Source organism: Kryptolebias marmoratus, linkage group LG13, assembly GCF_001649575.2.
Source record: "Kryptolebias marmoratus isolate JLee-2015 linkage group LG13, ASM164957v2, whole genome shotgun sequence".
NCBI classification, from domain to species: Eukaryota; Metazoa; Chordata; class Actinopteri; order Cyprinodontiformes; family Rivulidae; genus Kryptolebias; species Kryptolebias marmoratus.
Window position 1 is genome coordinate 10,778,189 of NC_051442.1, and position 12,988 is coordinate 10,791,176.

The following is a 12,988-nucleotide window of genomic DNA, read 5'->3' on the forward strand; positions in this document are numbered from 1 at the left end:
ATATATAAATATATATATATATATATACTAAAACCGTAATAAAAAAAAATCTAAATTGACTTGCATCCTGTGTACTTTGGGATATTTTAGGAACATCGTTCAATTGTTTTATTTCAAATACATCTTTTGAGTAAATGGTGGGAATGCATAAAAACAGATCACAGACACACTATGGTGGGAGTTTTATAATAGCTTCACTTTAATGAAGTCTTTTATGAGAAGAACCAGAAATAGTATCTGAGAAGTTCTGTGTCACTGCTCTTCTCTGAAAGGACTAAACGTGTCGTATCGCTATCTTGGGGAACGATTTATTCCCTTAGAAATGTTTCATCATCCATATTGCACCCAGAAGTCATTTTATCGTGTAGACACTAGTTACTGGTATAGTTTACCCCAGGAGCAGTCCCTCCACTAAGCAGCACAGAGTCATTATAGAGATTTGTCACATTCCACAGAGGAGAGTGATCAAAAAGGCTGCAGACTGTACTCTGTTTTCCACGTGGGAGGAGGCCAAACTTCAAATAATCTACATCAAAACTGCCTTTGCATTGGCCCAAGAATGGACTCTAAACTGGTAAATGTAAAGTTATGATAATTGCTGAGGGGGGAACGGGGATAACATTACAGACCGCTTCTCTGTGTTATGCATATTTGTTACTTTTATGAGGCATCCACCATCCACGCATTGATTAAACATGCAACGATAGCATCTGCAAGAGCTCAGTGTGTGTTACTTTTGTTTTCACAGTGCTCTATTTTGAGCCTCCCCTGCTGGTTTTCCCTTGTCATCCTGCAACACCACAAATATTTAGATGAAGCTGACAGAAAATGGGACACAGAGCAGTTCTGATTTTGCATTACACTGCGGAAATCAGCTTGAGTCTGAAAAAGGATGACTGTACTTACTTTACATCTTCCTCTTTTCTATGTAGGAAGGCTATCCTTACGTAACTATTTCCATTTTAAAAAAGATTAAAAAAAACACCCACAAGGTTCTTTTTGAATGTGAAGCACTGTGAGCTCCAGTGTGCCACTGACAGATGCTTATCTATACTCACAGGATGATACATGGAGCTGTTTAAAATGCCGATAATCCATGCAGTCCTCAGAGGAAAAACAAAGGATCCACAATGCTTGTGAGAGTATTCAAAACACATCATTCACACAACATGCAAAGGAAAAAGATAAATTTCCGCAATTCCTGCAAAGCATAAAACAAATATCCTGATTAATAAGTCTCAGAAAAGACACTCGCAAGAGATAGTACACACTTTCCCAAACAGCCTTTTAATCTAATAAATGGACCTCTCTTGGGGAGATTTGGTTGAGCCAGGGTGATCTATTTTCACAGCTTACTCATGTGACACCAAGAAATGCTATCTTACAAAGGCATTAAGTTAAAGAGGTAATGTGTCAACTGATTGATGTTACAGCTGAGTGCTTCAGATGGTGCTTCTACGACTCGGCTTCCTTCACATCCACTTCTATAACAACTCTGAGCTTCTGTTCCTTTCCTAATATATTCCTAATGTTTTTTTTTTCAATTGTATTCTGTTTTAATACCTATGCATTGCTTCTACAGGACATGACAAAGGCAGAAGTAACACCTTTCACAATCAATGCCCAATGAAGCCAAAAAACATGTTTGCTTCTATTTTAAGGTGCATCACTTCTGTTAGGAAGCAAAGGAGATAAGAAATGAAACTCACTTCTCTGTGTGTCGCTTCGTTTCGCTGCGTTTAATACATTTGTGTCAGGGAAAAGATAAAAAGAAAGAGCTCAAAGTATTTTCCTCTAGTTTTCTGATTATAGCAATTAAGCTCCAAACTGGCAGCTCTTTTCCGCTACAAGAAGGGCCTTATTTATGACCGACAGAATTCTAAAGGAGCTCGGAGGTTTTTTTTTCATGATTAAAAAAATGGGGACATAATCATTTTGAACAAATTATTCCTTTTTTTTTCCTCTGGCTGAGCATACTCATTATGTTTCAATCTGTAAGACTTGTTTCCAAAAGAGAAACAGAGTTATGAAGGCAGCTTTTGTGAGGTGTCAGCTTTAGTTTTTGGCAACAATACTAGGTCAGTTATTTTGAATAGTCAAAAAAGGCTCCAGGCAGCTACATACTTCTTGTAAGATATGCAAAGAGAACTGAGATTTTACTAGCTTACACAGTACTTTCATCACTTATTGGACCCAAAGGAGCTCCTGTGTTTTGGTAAATGAGGCTCCGTAGCATTAAATGCTGTGCATCACGCTTAGAGTTAAAAGATAGCTCACATTTTTTGAAGCAGTGTTTTGTGGAAAAGTTACAAACAATTAGTATCTTACCTGTTGTAAATAGTGCTTTGAACTACCTTTGTTTGGAGAAATAAAGTTTATTTCTGATCAAATTGCAAAGCTAACAACTAAACCAAGAAGGACAGAGACAAAAAAAAGTGAATAAAACGCTGTTTTATAAACCTTCACACCCAATCACACACACACAATTATACCAGCAAAAATATTTTAATATTCTCGACAAAAGTGCCCAGTTTGTACAAATTGTACAAATGAATATTACTTATTTTCTAGCAACAAAATGTCTAACAGCATCTGGTCACTGACCTCTGCTATATGAATTAAGCACTCTTGATTCAAAGCTCCATCCATTCCTCTTATTTCCCTCCTCACCTGCATACCCCCACTGGGTTTCTTGTGATTAAGCAGCAGCTCCACGGCTCCCACCACTTCCTTGCGGATCGCGTGCAGCAGGGCATCGCCAACGTAAACGTTGAAGCTCAGCAGGAGCTCAATGATTTCCAGGTTCTCGTTCTCAATGGCGATAAGCAGAGCGGTGCGGCCGAGGGGGTCGATGCAGTTGATGTTGATCTTGAAGTAGATTTCCGCCTCCTGAAAGAAAAAAACCGGATGGTAGGTCAGGGTCAGCCTCAAGGGTTATACTCAGTGACCCCAGGATGACTCAGATAGAGGGTAGCAATACATAATACTGCATAGTACGAGCCATGAACATACTGAGTATTTACCTGGTACATACCTCATATGTACCTGATACTACCAGGTAAGTACTGGGTACATACTCTGTAAGTAGAGGGTAACAAGTTACTTCATAGTACAGCCTGAGTGTCATAGGTACCAGGTAGGTACCTGCTCTGTCCCAGGTAACTTCCTGCCACGTATCAGGTAAGTACCTGATATGTTCCTGGTGAATATCATTACCTTTATCTAACCAGAGAAAAACCACTGACATCAAGATCTCTTCCAGAGGTGACCTGGCCAAGAGGTCAGTAGTAAATGTCATAAAACAATCAAAAACAAGTAACAATTCAGGATAAAACATGCAATTATTTTACCTGCACACTCATACCAGGTAAGTATCTGGTAAGTAACAGGTAAATACATACCAGGTAAGTATCAGTTACATACCTGACTGTATTAAGTATTGCTACCAGATAAAGTGTTCACAACCTTTGGATCTCACAGAGCAAATAAAAGTCAACTGATATACTTTTTTTGTACCAAACAAAGAAATAGATTGTTCAATTAAATAAATAGATTAAACAATACCGAACTGAATCAATATTTTTTTCAGTGCATAGAAGATAAATATGAAGATAGCCTTTTAAAGCGGCAGGAAGATTTTGACTAAACAAAGCTTAAAATTGACACTTTAATTTGATCCTTGGATTGCGTCATTACTGCAAAGCAATTTTTCATTTTTTTCTGCAGGCAGTGAGACAATATGAAAGAAATTAGGAAAAGAAGCCTAAAATAGTTCTGACACATGTTAACGTGCTACACATGGGTTTCACAACTGAGCAGCTGTTTTTAAAGTTGTAGATGCCATCTGTAATTTTCCACTCTTTTCAAATCAAAATTCAAATTTATCTGATTCTTAATAACTTGGATTCCCAAGTGACTTCGTTCATTTACCCATTCATTTGTCAGTCAATAAACACACACGCTCACACACCTCCAGAGCTTGTTTGACGCTAGCATAGTCCCCCTTCTCCACGGCTCCCAGGTAAGCTTTCTCCAAAGGTGATAGCTCCGACTCAGCCCGCACAATTCTCAGCGGGATGCGGTCCCGGTACGATGAGCTGTCAGTCCGCCTGTAGTACAGCTGTGACATCTCACCGGGCTTCAGCTCACCAGCACCCTGCTAACTCTGCTACAGCTGCTGCCAGGCTGGAGGAGTTCACACTAGAAGCAACACAGACAAAGGTGTGAGAAAAAAGAGTAAAGCTGCTGATGCTGCCAATAAGCAAGAAAGAAATAAAGAATAAAAAAAGCATCAAGAGTTTCTAGCAAAGGTAAAGAGGTTCTGATGAATGATGGAGAAGTGACAGAATTTAGCTTTTTTTCTGATTGTTTTCTATATTTCTTCATAAATATAACATATTTTTCAAAACTTTTACTAAACTATGGAAAAAGGGAGCCAAATTAAATAAATAAGTCACCGATACAATACTTGGTTTATATATATTTGCAAAATCTTCCAATATCACCTGCCTGTGAGTGACTAATGTAATCATGTTAGATATGTTGCTGTTATTTGATGCTGAAAAGAAAGCTTGGGGTTTTTAATCAATGTGATTTCAACCAATCCTCTAGTTTTATTATAAACAACTTGAGTCCAAATAAAGGCAAATTGTTAAAAGATGTTTTTGAAAATATATCATGAACAAAAGTCAACACTGCTCCTTAACAACTGAAAACACAGATCGTGCCAAGGTGTGAGACAGCCTATGAAGTCACCAAAGAAGCCATAGTAAATTTTAAAATGACTAAAGTGCTCTTTCACCTTGGCCACAGCTGATGCTCATCAGGAGGACAATAAACAGTGTGTGTGTGTGTGTGTGTGTGTGTGTGTGTAGGCTCAGGCTGCAAGAGGAAAGCACACGCTCTAAAAACATTGCTGCTTGTGTGAGGTTTGCTAAATATCAAGATGAATAATTCAGAAGTCCATTGAAAAAACAGTTTGAATGAAAGCACAGCGAATCACTTGAGATAAAATTAGATTCTCTCATCTGTGAAATGTCTTAGAGGAAGTATTATGGTTTGGGCTCATTTTACTGAACAAACTAAAACTCAGACTGATGTGCAGGACTGATCAACAGGTACCAGGCACAGTGCAGTAGTAGCTATTGCTATGCAAGAAGGTCAAACCAGCTGGCTTATGCAAAACTTGACATGCATAAGTGGCTTATTTTTGTCTCATTAGCTGGTTTTGCTTTCCAGGGTTACAATAGTTTTATATCAACCCTTATGTTAAGTTAGACTGAAGGCCAACCAAATTAAAACCTCTCCATTTCTGTTTAAATCAGGATAAACTGCAGATTATTGACCCAATCTCTAATTAACACAAGCTCCCAGAATGGTATCCTTTGCAATTATTTTGAACATTTAATAAGCGCAAGCAGGCGAAGACTCAAATGCTTTCTCCACACTTCATAGCATAGCAAAACCTATTTTGTCATTAACAGGCAAAAAACCTTGAATCTCCATATTTCATCATTTTTATGATTTTGCATGAATAGACTATTGGTGAAGTGGCATGGTGGTGCAGTGGTTAAAACTGTCACCTCACAACAAATCAAAAACGTGCATGTTAGGTCAATTGGTAACACTAAATAATCCCTAGGTGTGAGCGAGAGTGTGAATAATTGTTTGTCTCATTGGCTCTGTGACGGACCTGCGACCTGTCCAGGGTGCACCCCGCCTCACACACAGTGACTGCTGGGGACAGGGACTGACTCCGCCGTGACCAGGAGAGGAGTCAGTGGGTAAAAACATTGGATGGATGGATGGATGGAAGGATGGATGGAAGGATGGATGGATGGATGGATGGATGGCTGGATGGATGGATGGATGGAAATGCTACTGGTTACCCTTCACACCTGTCTGTGGTTTTATTGGTGGCTAAACACTGGATAGAGTAAAAATAAAAATCGATGAACTTGTGACCACACAGTTTATTTAATTAAAAAGAGAGACTTTCTTCTTTTTCTGCATTTTTGGAGATACAAGGTTTCTGCCTGACAGCTATTTTGTATTTGAAATGAAAGGGGAAGTTTCTTTTTCCAGTCATTTAAAACAATGCAATCTCAGTCAGTGACCAAGATCATTTTCTGTTATCTCCAAAGTGCAAGATATTTTTGCGTGATCCCCAAAAATTACTAAAGAAAATGTTGATTTTATTGTCACTGATGATACTTGAACATGAATAGAAAATAAAGTTGTTTATATTATGTATAAAAAACAGAATTAGTTAAATACTTATTTTCCTAAATAATCTTTTCTCTGCATCTCTGTCTCCACAGACTGGATGAAAACATAAAAACTTCATATTTAAACCAGCTCTGCAGTCACAGTCATGACTGAAGTGAAGCACAAGAACTGAGATGACAAGAGAACAAGAACAAAAGCCAAAGAAGAAGCTGCGTCATAAAAAAGATGAGTAAAAAAACTCCAGAAAGAGGGAGTTCACTCTCTTCTCTCTCCTAACAGTCTCAGGACGATTCATTACTTTTACATTAATGAGCACTCCAATTAGTTTATAGGAACGAGAGGAAAAACAGCAGTTCCTTCAATAAATAATGTAAATATATGCAACACATGCCTAAAGCTTTGGTCTTAAAGTGGCATGTTTAAAGGAACTGTTCAGCATTTTTGTGCTTACTGGTTTTCATGCTGAAAGTTTCATCAGAAGCTTGAAGTCAAAAGGTTTTATTTTCTTTAAAGCTTTTATATTAAGCTAAGTAACCAGTAACCTCAAAGATTTTATACATTTGAGTGATGAATCAAACTTTATTAAACAAATTTATTGAACACACTATATATATAGGCTCTCTCTCTCTCTCTCTCTCTCTATATATATATATATATATATATATATATATATATATATATATATATATATATATTTTTTTTTTTATGTGTTCCTTCTTTAATTAAATGTGGTGCAATAATTTCCTCCGTAAAACTGTTCAGGTCTAATGGTGAAAAATGGTTAAAAAGTTGCCACTTTCTAACAAAATTACATATAAAATGTTCATTCTTCATTAAAACGAGCTCTGTGTGTCTGCAAGTCGGTGACATAATGACCATTTGTGATAAACATGCAGGTTGGAAGTCATGCTGCTTTCTGTAACCCAAAAAGTACTATTTTATTTCCTAGATCTAACTAAGTAAGCTTGTTCACATATAACCAAAGCAAAGTTTAGAAAGAAAAAAAGCTATAAGGATGCTAGTGACAGGCCTATTGCACAGTTAAAGAGCAAAATTCAAGGTAAGAAAATGAAATGAGACAAGTTTCTTGCTAGAGTCACCTGACAAGAGAAGCCATTTTTCACCTAAAAAAAGTGTTGGTTGATAAGTGTTGCATGCAAATAAAACGATAAAATAAATGTGGTTGTGCAACTAAATAAATGAATAAATATGATCTATTTTTTTATCTGAAACATAATTATAGGGATATTTTGCAACTGCATTGTTAAGAGCAATGTCAAGAAATAAAAAATAATATATCAAACATAAACAAACATATTTATTTGGTTTCTTAAAATAGACTGGAGCTGAAGTGCTTCAGTACCTTTTGCACCAACTCTGAATGTGTTAGACCCCAGCATCACTCTGGAGTGTTTACTCATAAACAATGTAAAGGTCAAAAAAAAAAAAAATAGCAGTCAAAACATCATTCATTTTTCAATGCATTATATTAGCTTTTGTAATCAAAAGAGTTCACCCCAGTGTCTGTGCTATAAGTACTGTCAGCGGTCAACAATGACTCCTGTTCACTGAACAGCTCTGGTAATTGGGCCTTGTTGATTCATCGCCGTTTTCTCATGACTGTGAAAAACAGTTGCTTCATCCAGTTATCGTTGATTAATTTTCTGAATCGTTCCACACTTTTCCAAATAGTTTTCAAGACCGGGTCACATGATTATGCAAAACTAACAAATTATTTTAGAGCTTGAATTAAGTAAAACTGTCACATGACACAGGATAATGAAGACGATGCACTTTCCTGGTTGTGTTTGATCACTCAGGATATTTAGTTAGCTTTGGGAATCCACTTAGTTAGGTTTAGAGGAAAATGTGGTATTTTTTTTTAATGATGCAGAAATACAGTGGGTTTTTTTTCCCCAGAAATTCTTGAAAGGCTGTCATCCACATCCAATTTTGGTACTGGGGCATTCTAAAAGCATAAAGTGATGGCGTCAGCAAACAGACTGAAAAGGCTTTGTATTTACACACATTAACTAATGGCAAACAAATTTTTGATCTTGTGACCATAACTTGTTGCCATGCAACAATATTTCTCCTACATGTCACAAGGGGACTATCTAGCTAGCGTTCCTAAGCAACATTTTTTGTAAATTACGTTACCTGTCATTTCTTCCTACAGCCGAGATCCCATTTGTAGCTGCAGAATATCCTGCCACAGCTTGTTAACTTGCTCTCATGATAATAAAATAAAATAAATAAACTGTATGGTCTGAGAACAGTGTTGGTCATAGTTGTCAGGTCTTATTCAAGATCTTCGGGACAGTCGACTTTGAGAAACAACTTAGTTTTAGGTTAAACACAACCTCATGAAGGGCTGCTCATCCATTAGCTCTAATATAGAAACTGATTTCTGAGAGGAAATAAAAAATACTGTTTAAATTTCAAATGAATTTCAAATTAAACCCACGCTAATTAAAGTTTGAACTCTTTTTGTTTTTCAATACAAAAGTTAGAAACAAAACAAAAGGCGCTCAGTTGGTCTCAGTTGTAACTTTAGTGAACCGTGTTTAACTAAAGGCTGATTTGAGATGAAAACAATGTCGCATTATTATTATTAGGCTTTATACAGGATATCAGTAGGGTTCATGATACAAGTGAGGGTCCCCAGATGACCTCCAGAAATCAAATTAAATGTAAACAGTTTGCTAATGGAATGTTTACACCCTAATTATTACAAAGAATAAAAACAATATTCATAAATTAATAAAATAACTACCATACTAATTGCTAAGACTGTTTGTTTTCTCATTATATTCTCATTTAATCAGCTTATTAACAAAGTTTGTACATTTAAACAGTTGGTATTCAGGGTCGCATGCCTCTGAAACTGTTATTTTACGAGTTGGAAGGTGAAATGTTTGCTGTTTATCACTCACTCAGGCGCTTCATCTGCAGTCAGAAATAGCCACCAAAATGCAGCTGCTATATTCACAAGCAGGAAAAACATCCAAATGATTTCATATGAATCAAATGAATTTCATACCTTTGTGTGCAAATATCAAAACAAACATACTCAGTAGGCTATATGAGCCCTTTTTTTAACTTATCCTTTGCCCCTATATTGTGCAAAAAAAAGCAAAAAACCAAAACAAAACATGTTTACCATAGTACTACTGTGCCAGTAAATACCATATTCTGTAAGATGCTGTGCTCAGGCAGCAGCCACTGATTAGACTGCTGCAGCTTATTTAGAGAACCCAGTTCCTGTTTCCTACAATGTGGGTAAAACTGCTGGTAAATGATCAGTTTTCATGAATTAACCACAACAGCTTTGTGTTTCCTGGTGAAAAGCACATTCATGCCGCTTCTGCTGACAGTCTGACTTTGTTTTTTAAAATGGTCGTGCAGGAAAAGCTCAGTTGTAAATATAAAAGAACTTCATTTTAGCAATCTTTACAGATTACAGTTCGTCAGTTCTTATTAGAAAAGACCTAACAACAACAACGAGATGACGACCCAACAAACAGTGTTGACTCCGACTTTTTTGTACTTTAGATTGGAACAAAAACAAACCTTTGGGTTGTTGAGCATTGGAACTTGGACCCGTGACCTGTGTTCTTCCTTTGGACAACAGCACACAAACCTCAACTGTTAGATTGTTTTCCCTCATCCCAGATGTTCAACAGCAGTGCGGATCTATAGGAAGACCTCTCTCGTTGATCTGCTTGCGTCTGGAATCCCCAGTTTGTCCCCTTTTTCCTTGTTTTCCTGCTCTGGTCTGCATTCTCCTTAATTCTTTATATTGTTTTTGGAGACTTGCCTACACTCCTACATCCTGATCCGTGAACATTTTGAATCCCATTTCGTGTTAGAAAAAAAAACAAAACACCGCATTCAGCACGCCGAGAAAAAAAATAAATAAGGGAGAGAGAGAGAGGAAAATCCTGGCAAAGAAGATGTCCAACGACCATCGCAAGTTTCCACGGTAGATTCCACCTGGTTCCTGCGACGCCTCCAGGTTTCGTCCGGGTTTATTTTCCACCGACGTTCATGACCAGTCGACTTGATCCACCTGTTGGAGGAGGGGAGGCGGGGTGACTCCAGAGACGATCAGTGGGGGGGATCCAGGCTCCTGGCGGGCGGTGTGCGGAGCGCCGCCGCCGCCGCCGCTGCTGATGCTGCTGCTGCTGCTGCAGACGGGTCGTGCGCACTTGGAGACGCATCGAGCACTGTGGCACTGCGAGGGGGAGAGACTCACCCCAACGAGCCAGCAACTCACACAGAAAGCCACTTTTTACACATTAAGAACTTATTTAGGGTCCCGGCTTCGCGGTCAGCTGCTTGGAACTGTTGAAGGATGAACATTAGTTTTGGTTATTCAAGGAAAAAAAAAAAAAGCTCAGACATATTTTTAAGAAAAATAAAAATGCGCATCAAGTGAAAAGAGCTAAACGACCCCTTTACAACGATTTAAGGGCTACTTTTATTTAAAAGAATGCCGAATTGAAAATCACAAGGGACACCTCGTGCAATATTAGATATACCGCTGATCTGATTTGTGAAAGCTTGGAGTATGTGCTGTGAAAGTCTCTCAGCTACAGCCACCGCAAATCTTAGCTCAATATCTGCAAAATTAACCGAGGTACAGCCAATTTCGAGTTGGCTATGATCCATTCGCCCTGGCGGCTATCTTAAAGTTGGTTATTTCCAAAATCTAATCAGTTGCAGCTGTCCATCTGATAATTACTATCTGAGAGTTTCACTGAAATCCGTCCAGGGGTTGGTGAGGTATTTTGCTCACAGACAAATGCACACACAGAGACAGACAAAAACGTTATTGCCCGCCTTTGCCTTTAAGCTGAGGCTGAACAACAACAAAACAAACAAACAAACAAAGTTATCATTGCACTGCTTGATTCTGAATGACTTGAAGTGTTGGTACAGATATAAAAAAAACACAAGAGGAAAAACATCCTTCGCCTTTGGCAGTGGGCAATAAAAACTAGGGTTTTTTCTTTATTTATTAGGTTAAATTAAAAAAGCAATCTGTCAGAGTTGCTTCTACGTTCTAATATATTAGATTTTTAGTAGAAAAATAAGATGAAATCAGGTCCTGCCTGTGCCACTCAGTCAGACTTGAATCAAGTCGTATGGATCCCAGTGAATTACAGTCAGACTGAAGAGGAAGGGACTTGACTCCCATTCCTTCTGACTTATTCATCAGAGCTGCTCACATTAGAGCTGGATGTGATGTATGGCTAATCAGCTCATATTTTTAAAACACCCAGCAAAAATAGACCTTCTGCTTCGTGTATACCAACGGAAAAGACCTGTTGTCGTCGCTGTAAATTCCTCCTAATGGTGTGTAACACTGTTGAACGTCCTCTGACATGTTTAAAGAGTCTCCTGGCCAGAATCATTCCCGCTGTCATCTGTTTCAGCCTTACTATGTGTTGGCAGAGCCTTTATTTTCTGCTGCTCGTCCGGTCACGATGAAGTGACACAGAGGACACATTTTTGGATGCAGAGGGGCTTTGATTGGTTGTGATTTGTTTCTGTCTGAGATGCCAAGGGGATCCATGTGAGCGGACTGAACAGAGGTGAGATATGTGGGATTTATCAGTTTGTCTTCATCTTCTTATTTTTTTTTTCTCTCTCTCTCTCTCTCACACACACACACACACATTTCAAGTTGCTTTTGATGAAACGGCACTGAGAACGACCATGTTGTAATCCTCAGTTTTGTTTTCTTTCTTGATAATTCACAGTGAGTTTAGCAGTACATTACAGCAGCCATACAGAAAAATCTCAAGAACTTGTTCTGATTTCTGCCCCCAGTTTTCCGTAGATCAGGTCTTCATCTCTCTGAATCGTGACCCTTCAATTAAAGGCTGTTTAATCAAAAAAATTTCTAAAGCTAAACTGAGCAACATTAAGGTCTACATGCATAAGAGACACTTTGGAGGAATTCTGAGTTTCCAAATCAGAAACCCAGAGTAAGATTTAAAAACAAAATCTACAACAACTTGACAATTTTACTTACACTCAATATAAAAAAATGTAAGTCGAGACTTAATAACAGTTTTTAAAAACTCACTGAGTCCACTGAATCCTAATATAATGGTGAATTAAAGTACCTGGGGAGTAAATATATGTTGTCCATCTGTCTGTCTTTTGTACCAAAAACTTCTAAAAAAATGGCATAGATCTCTCTACAGGAAAAATATGGATACATTTGTTTGTAGTTCTGTAAAAGTTGTCATTATGTTTTAGGATACCAAAAGATGAAAGATCTGTTTTATGTTTTTTAAAAAAAAACAACACTTTATTGGTTGATTCAAATAAACAAGTTTAGAAACACGACTACAAAATCTAAAGTAAAAGGCAATAGATCGTGATAGGAGGTATAAAAAATTCAAAAGTGTCATACTTCTGCAGTAATTTTCTGCAGCATCAACTGTCAAATAAGCAAATATCTGTTTCACCCTACTGACATCTTTAGTTTATGAAAAGCAAGTTTTTTACACAAAAGCTCAAGAAGCTTCGGCTGAATGCAGAGCCTGTTCCAACGTTGCTAAACATGTGTCTGACAGGTCAGAAAACAGAAAAATACTGCCGGGTCTAAAAATAGCCCCAAAGCTAATTTTTCCACCATAAAAGGGCATTTGAAAGGAGACTGATTGGAACAGACATTTAAACAACATCTAAATGCGCCGCGGAGAGGGACACAGAAACACTGAAGGATCCTGCTCGCCTCACT

The 12,988-nt window shown here is 37.8% G+C and overlaps 1 protein-coding gene across 1 annotated transcript in view; it reads right to left on the reverse strand.

Annotated features, from left to right (window-relative positions):
• Positions 1–10,442, reverse strand: part of trpc4a (transient receptor potential cation channel, subfamily C, member 4a) — a 29,067-nt gene extending 18,625 nt beyond the window's left edge. The window contains exons 1-3 of the mRNA XM_017418233.2: positions 9,802–10,442; positions 3,971–4,200; positions 2,671–2,889 (exon numbers count right to left, since the gene is read on the reverse strand). Of these exons, the coding sequence (XP_017273722.1) occupies positions 2,671–2,889; positions 3,971–4,129 (378 nt within the window). The 5' untranslated portion in view covers positions 4,130–4,200; positions 9,802–10,442. The remainder of the gene's footprint in view (positions 1–2,670; positions 2,890–3,970; positions 4,201–9,801) is intronic.
• Between the last annotated feature and the right edge of the window lie 2,546 nt (positions 10,443–12,988).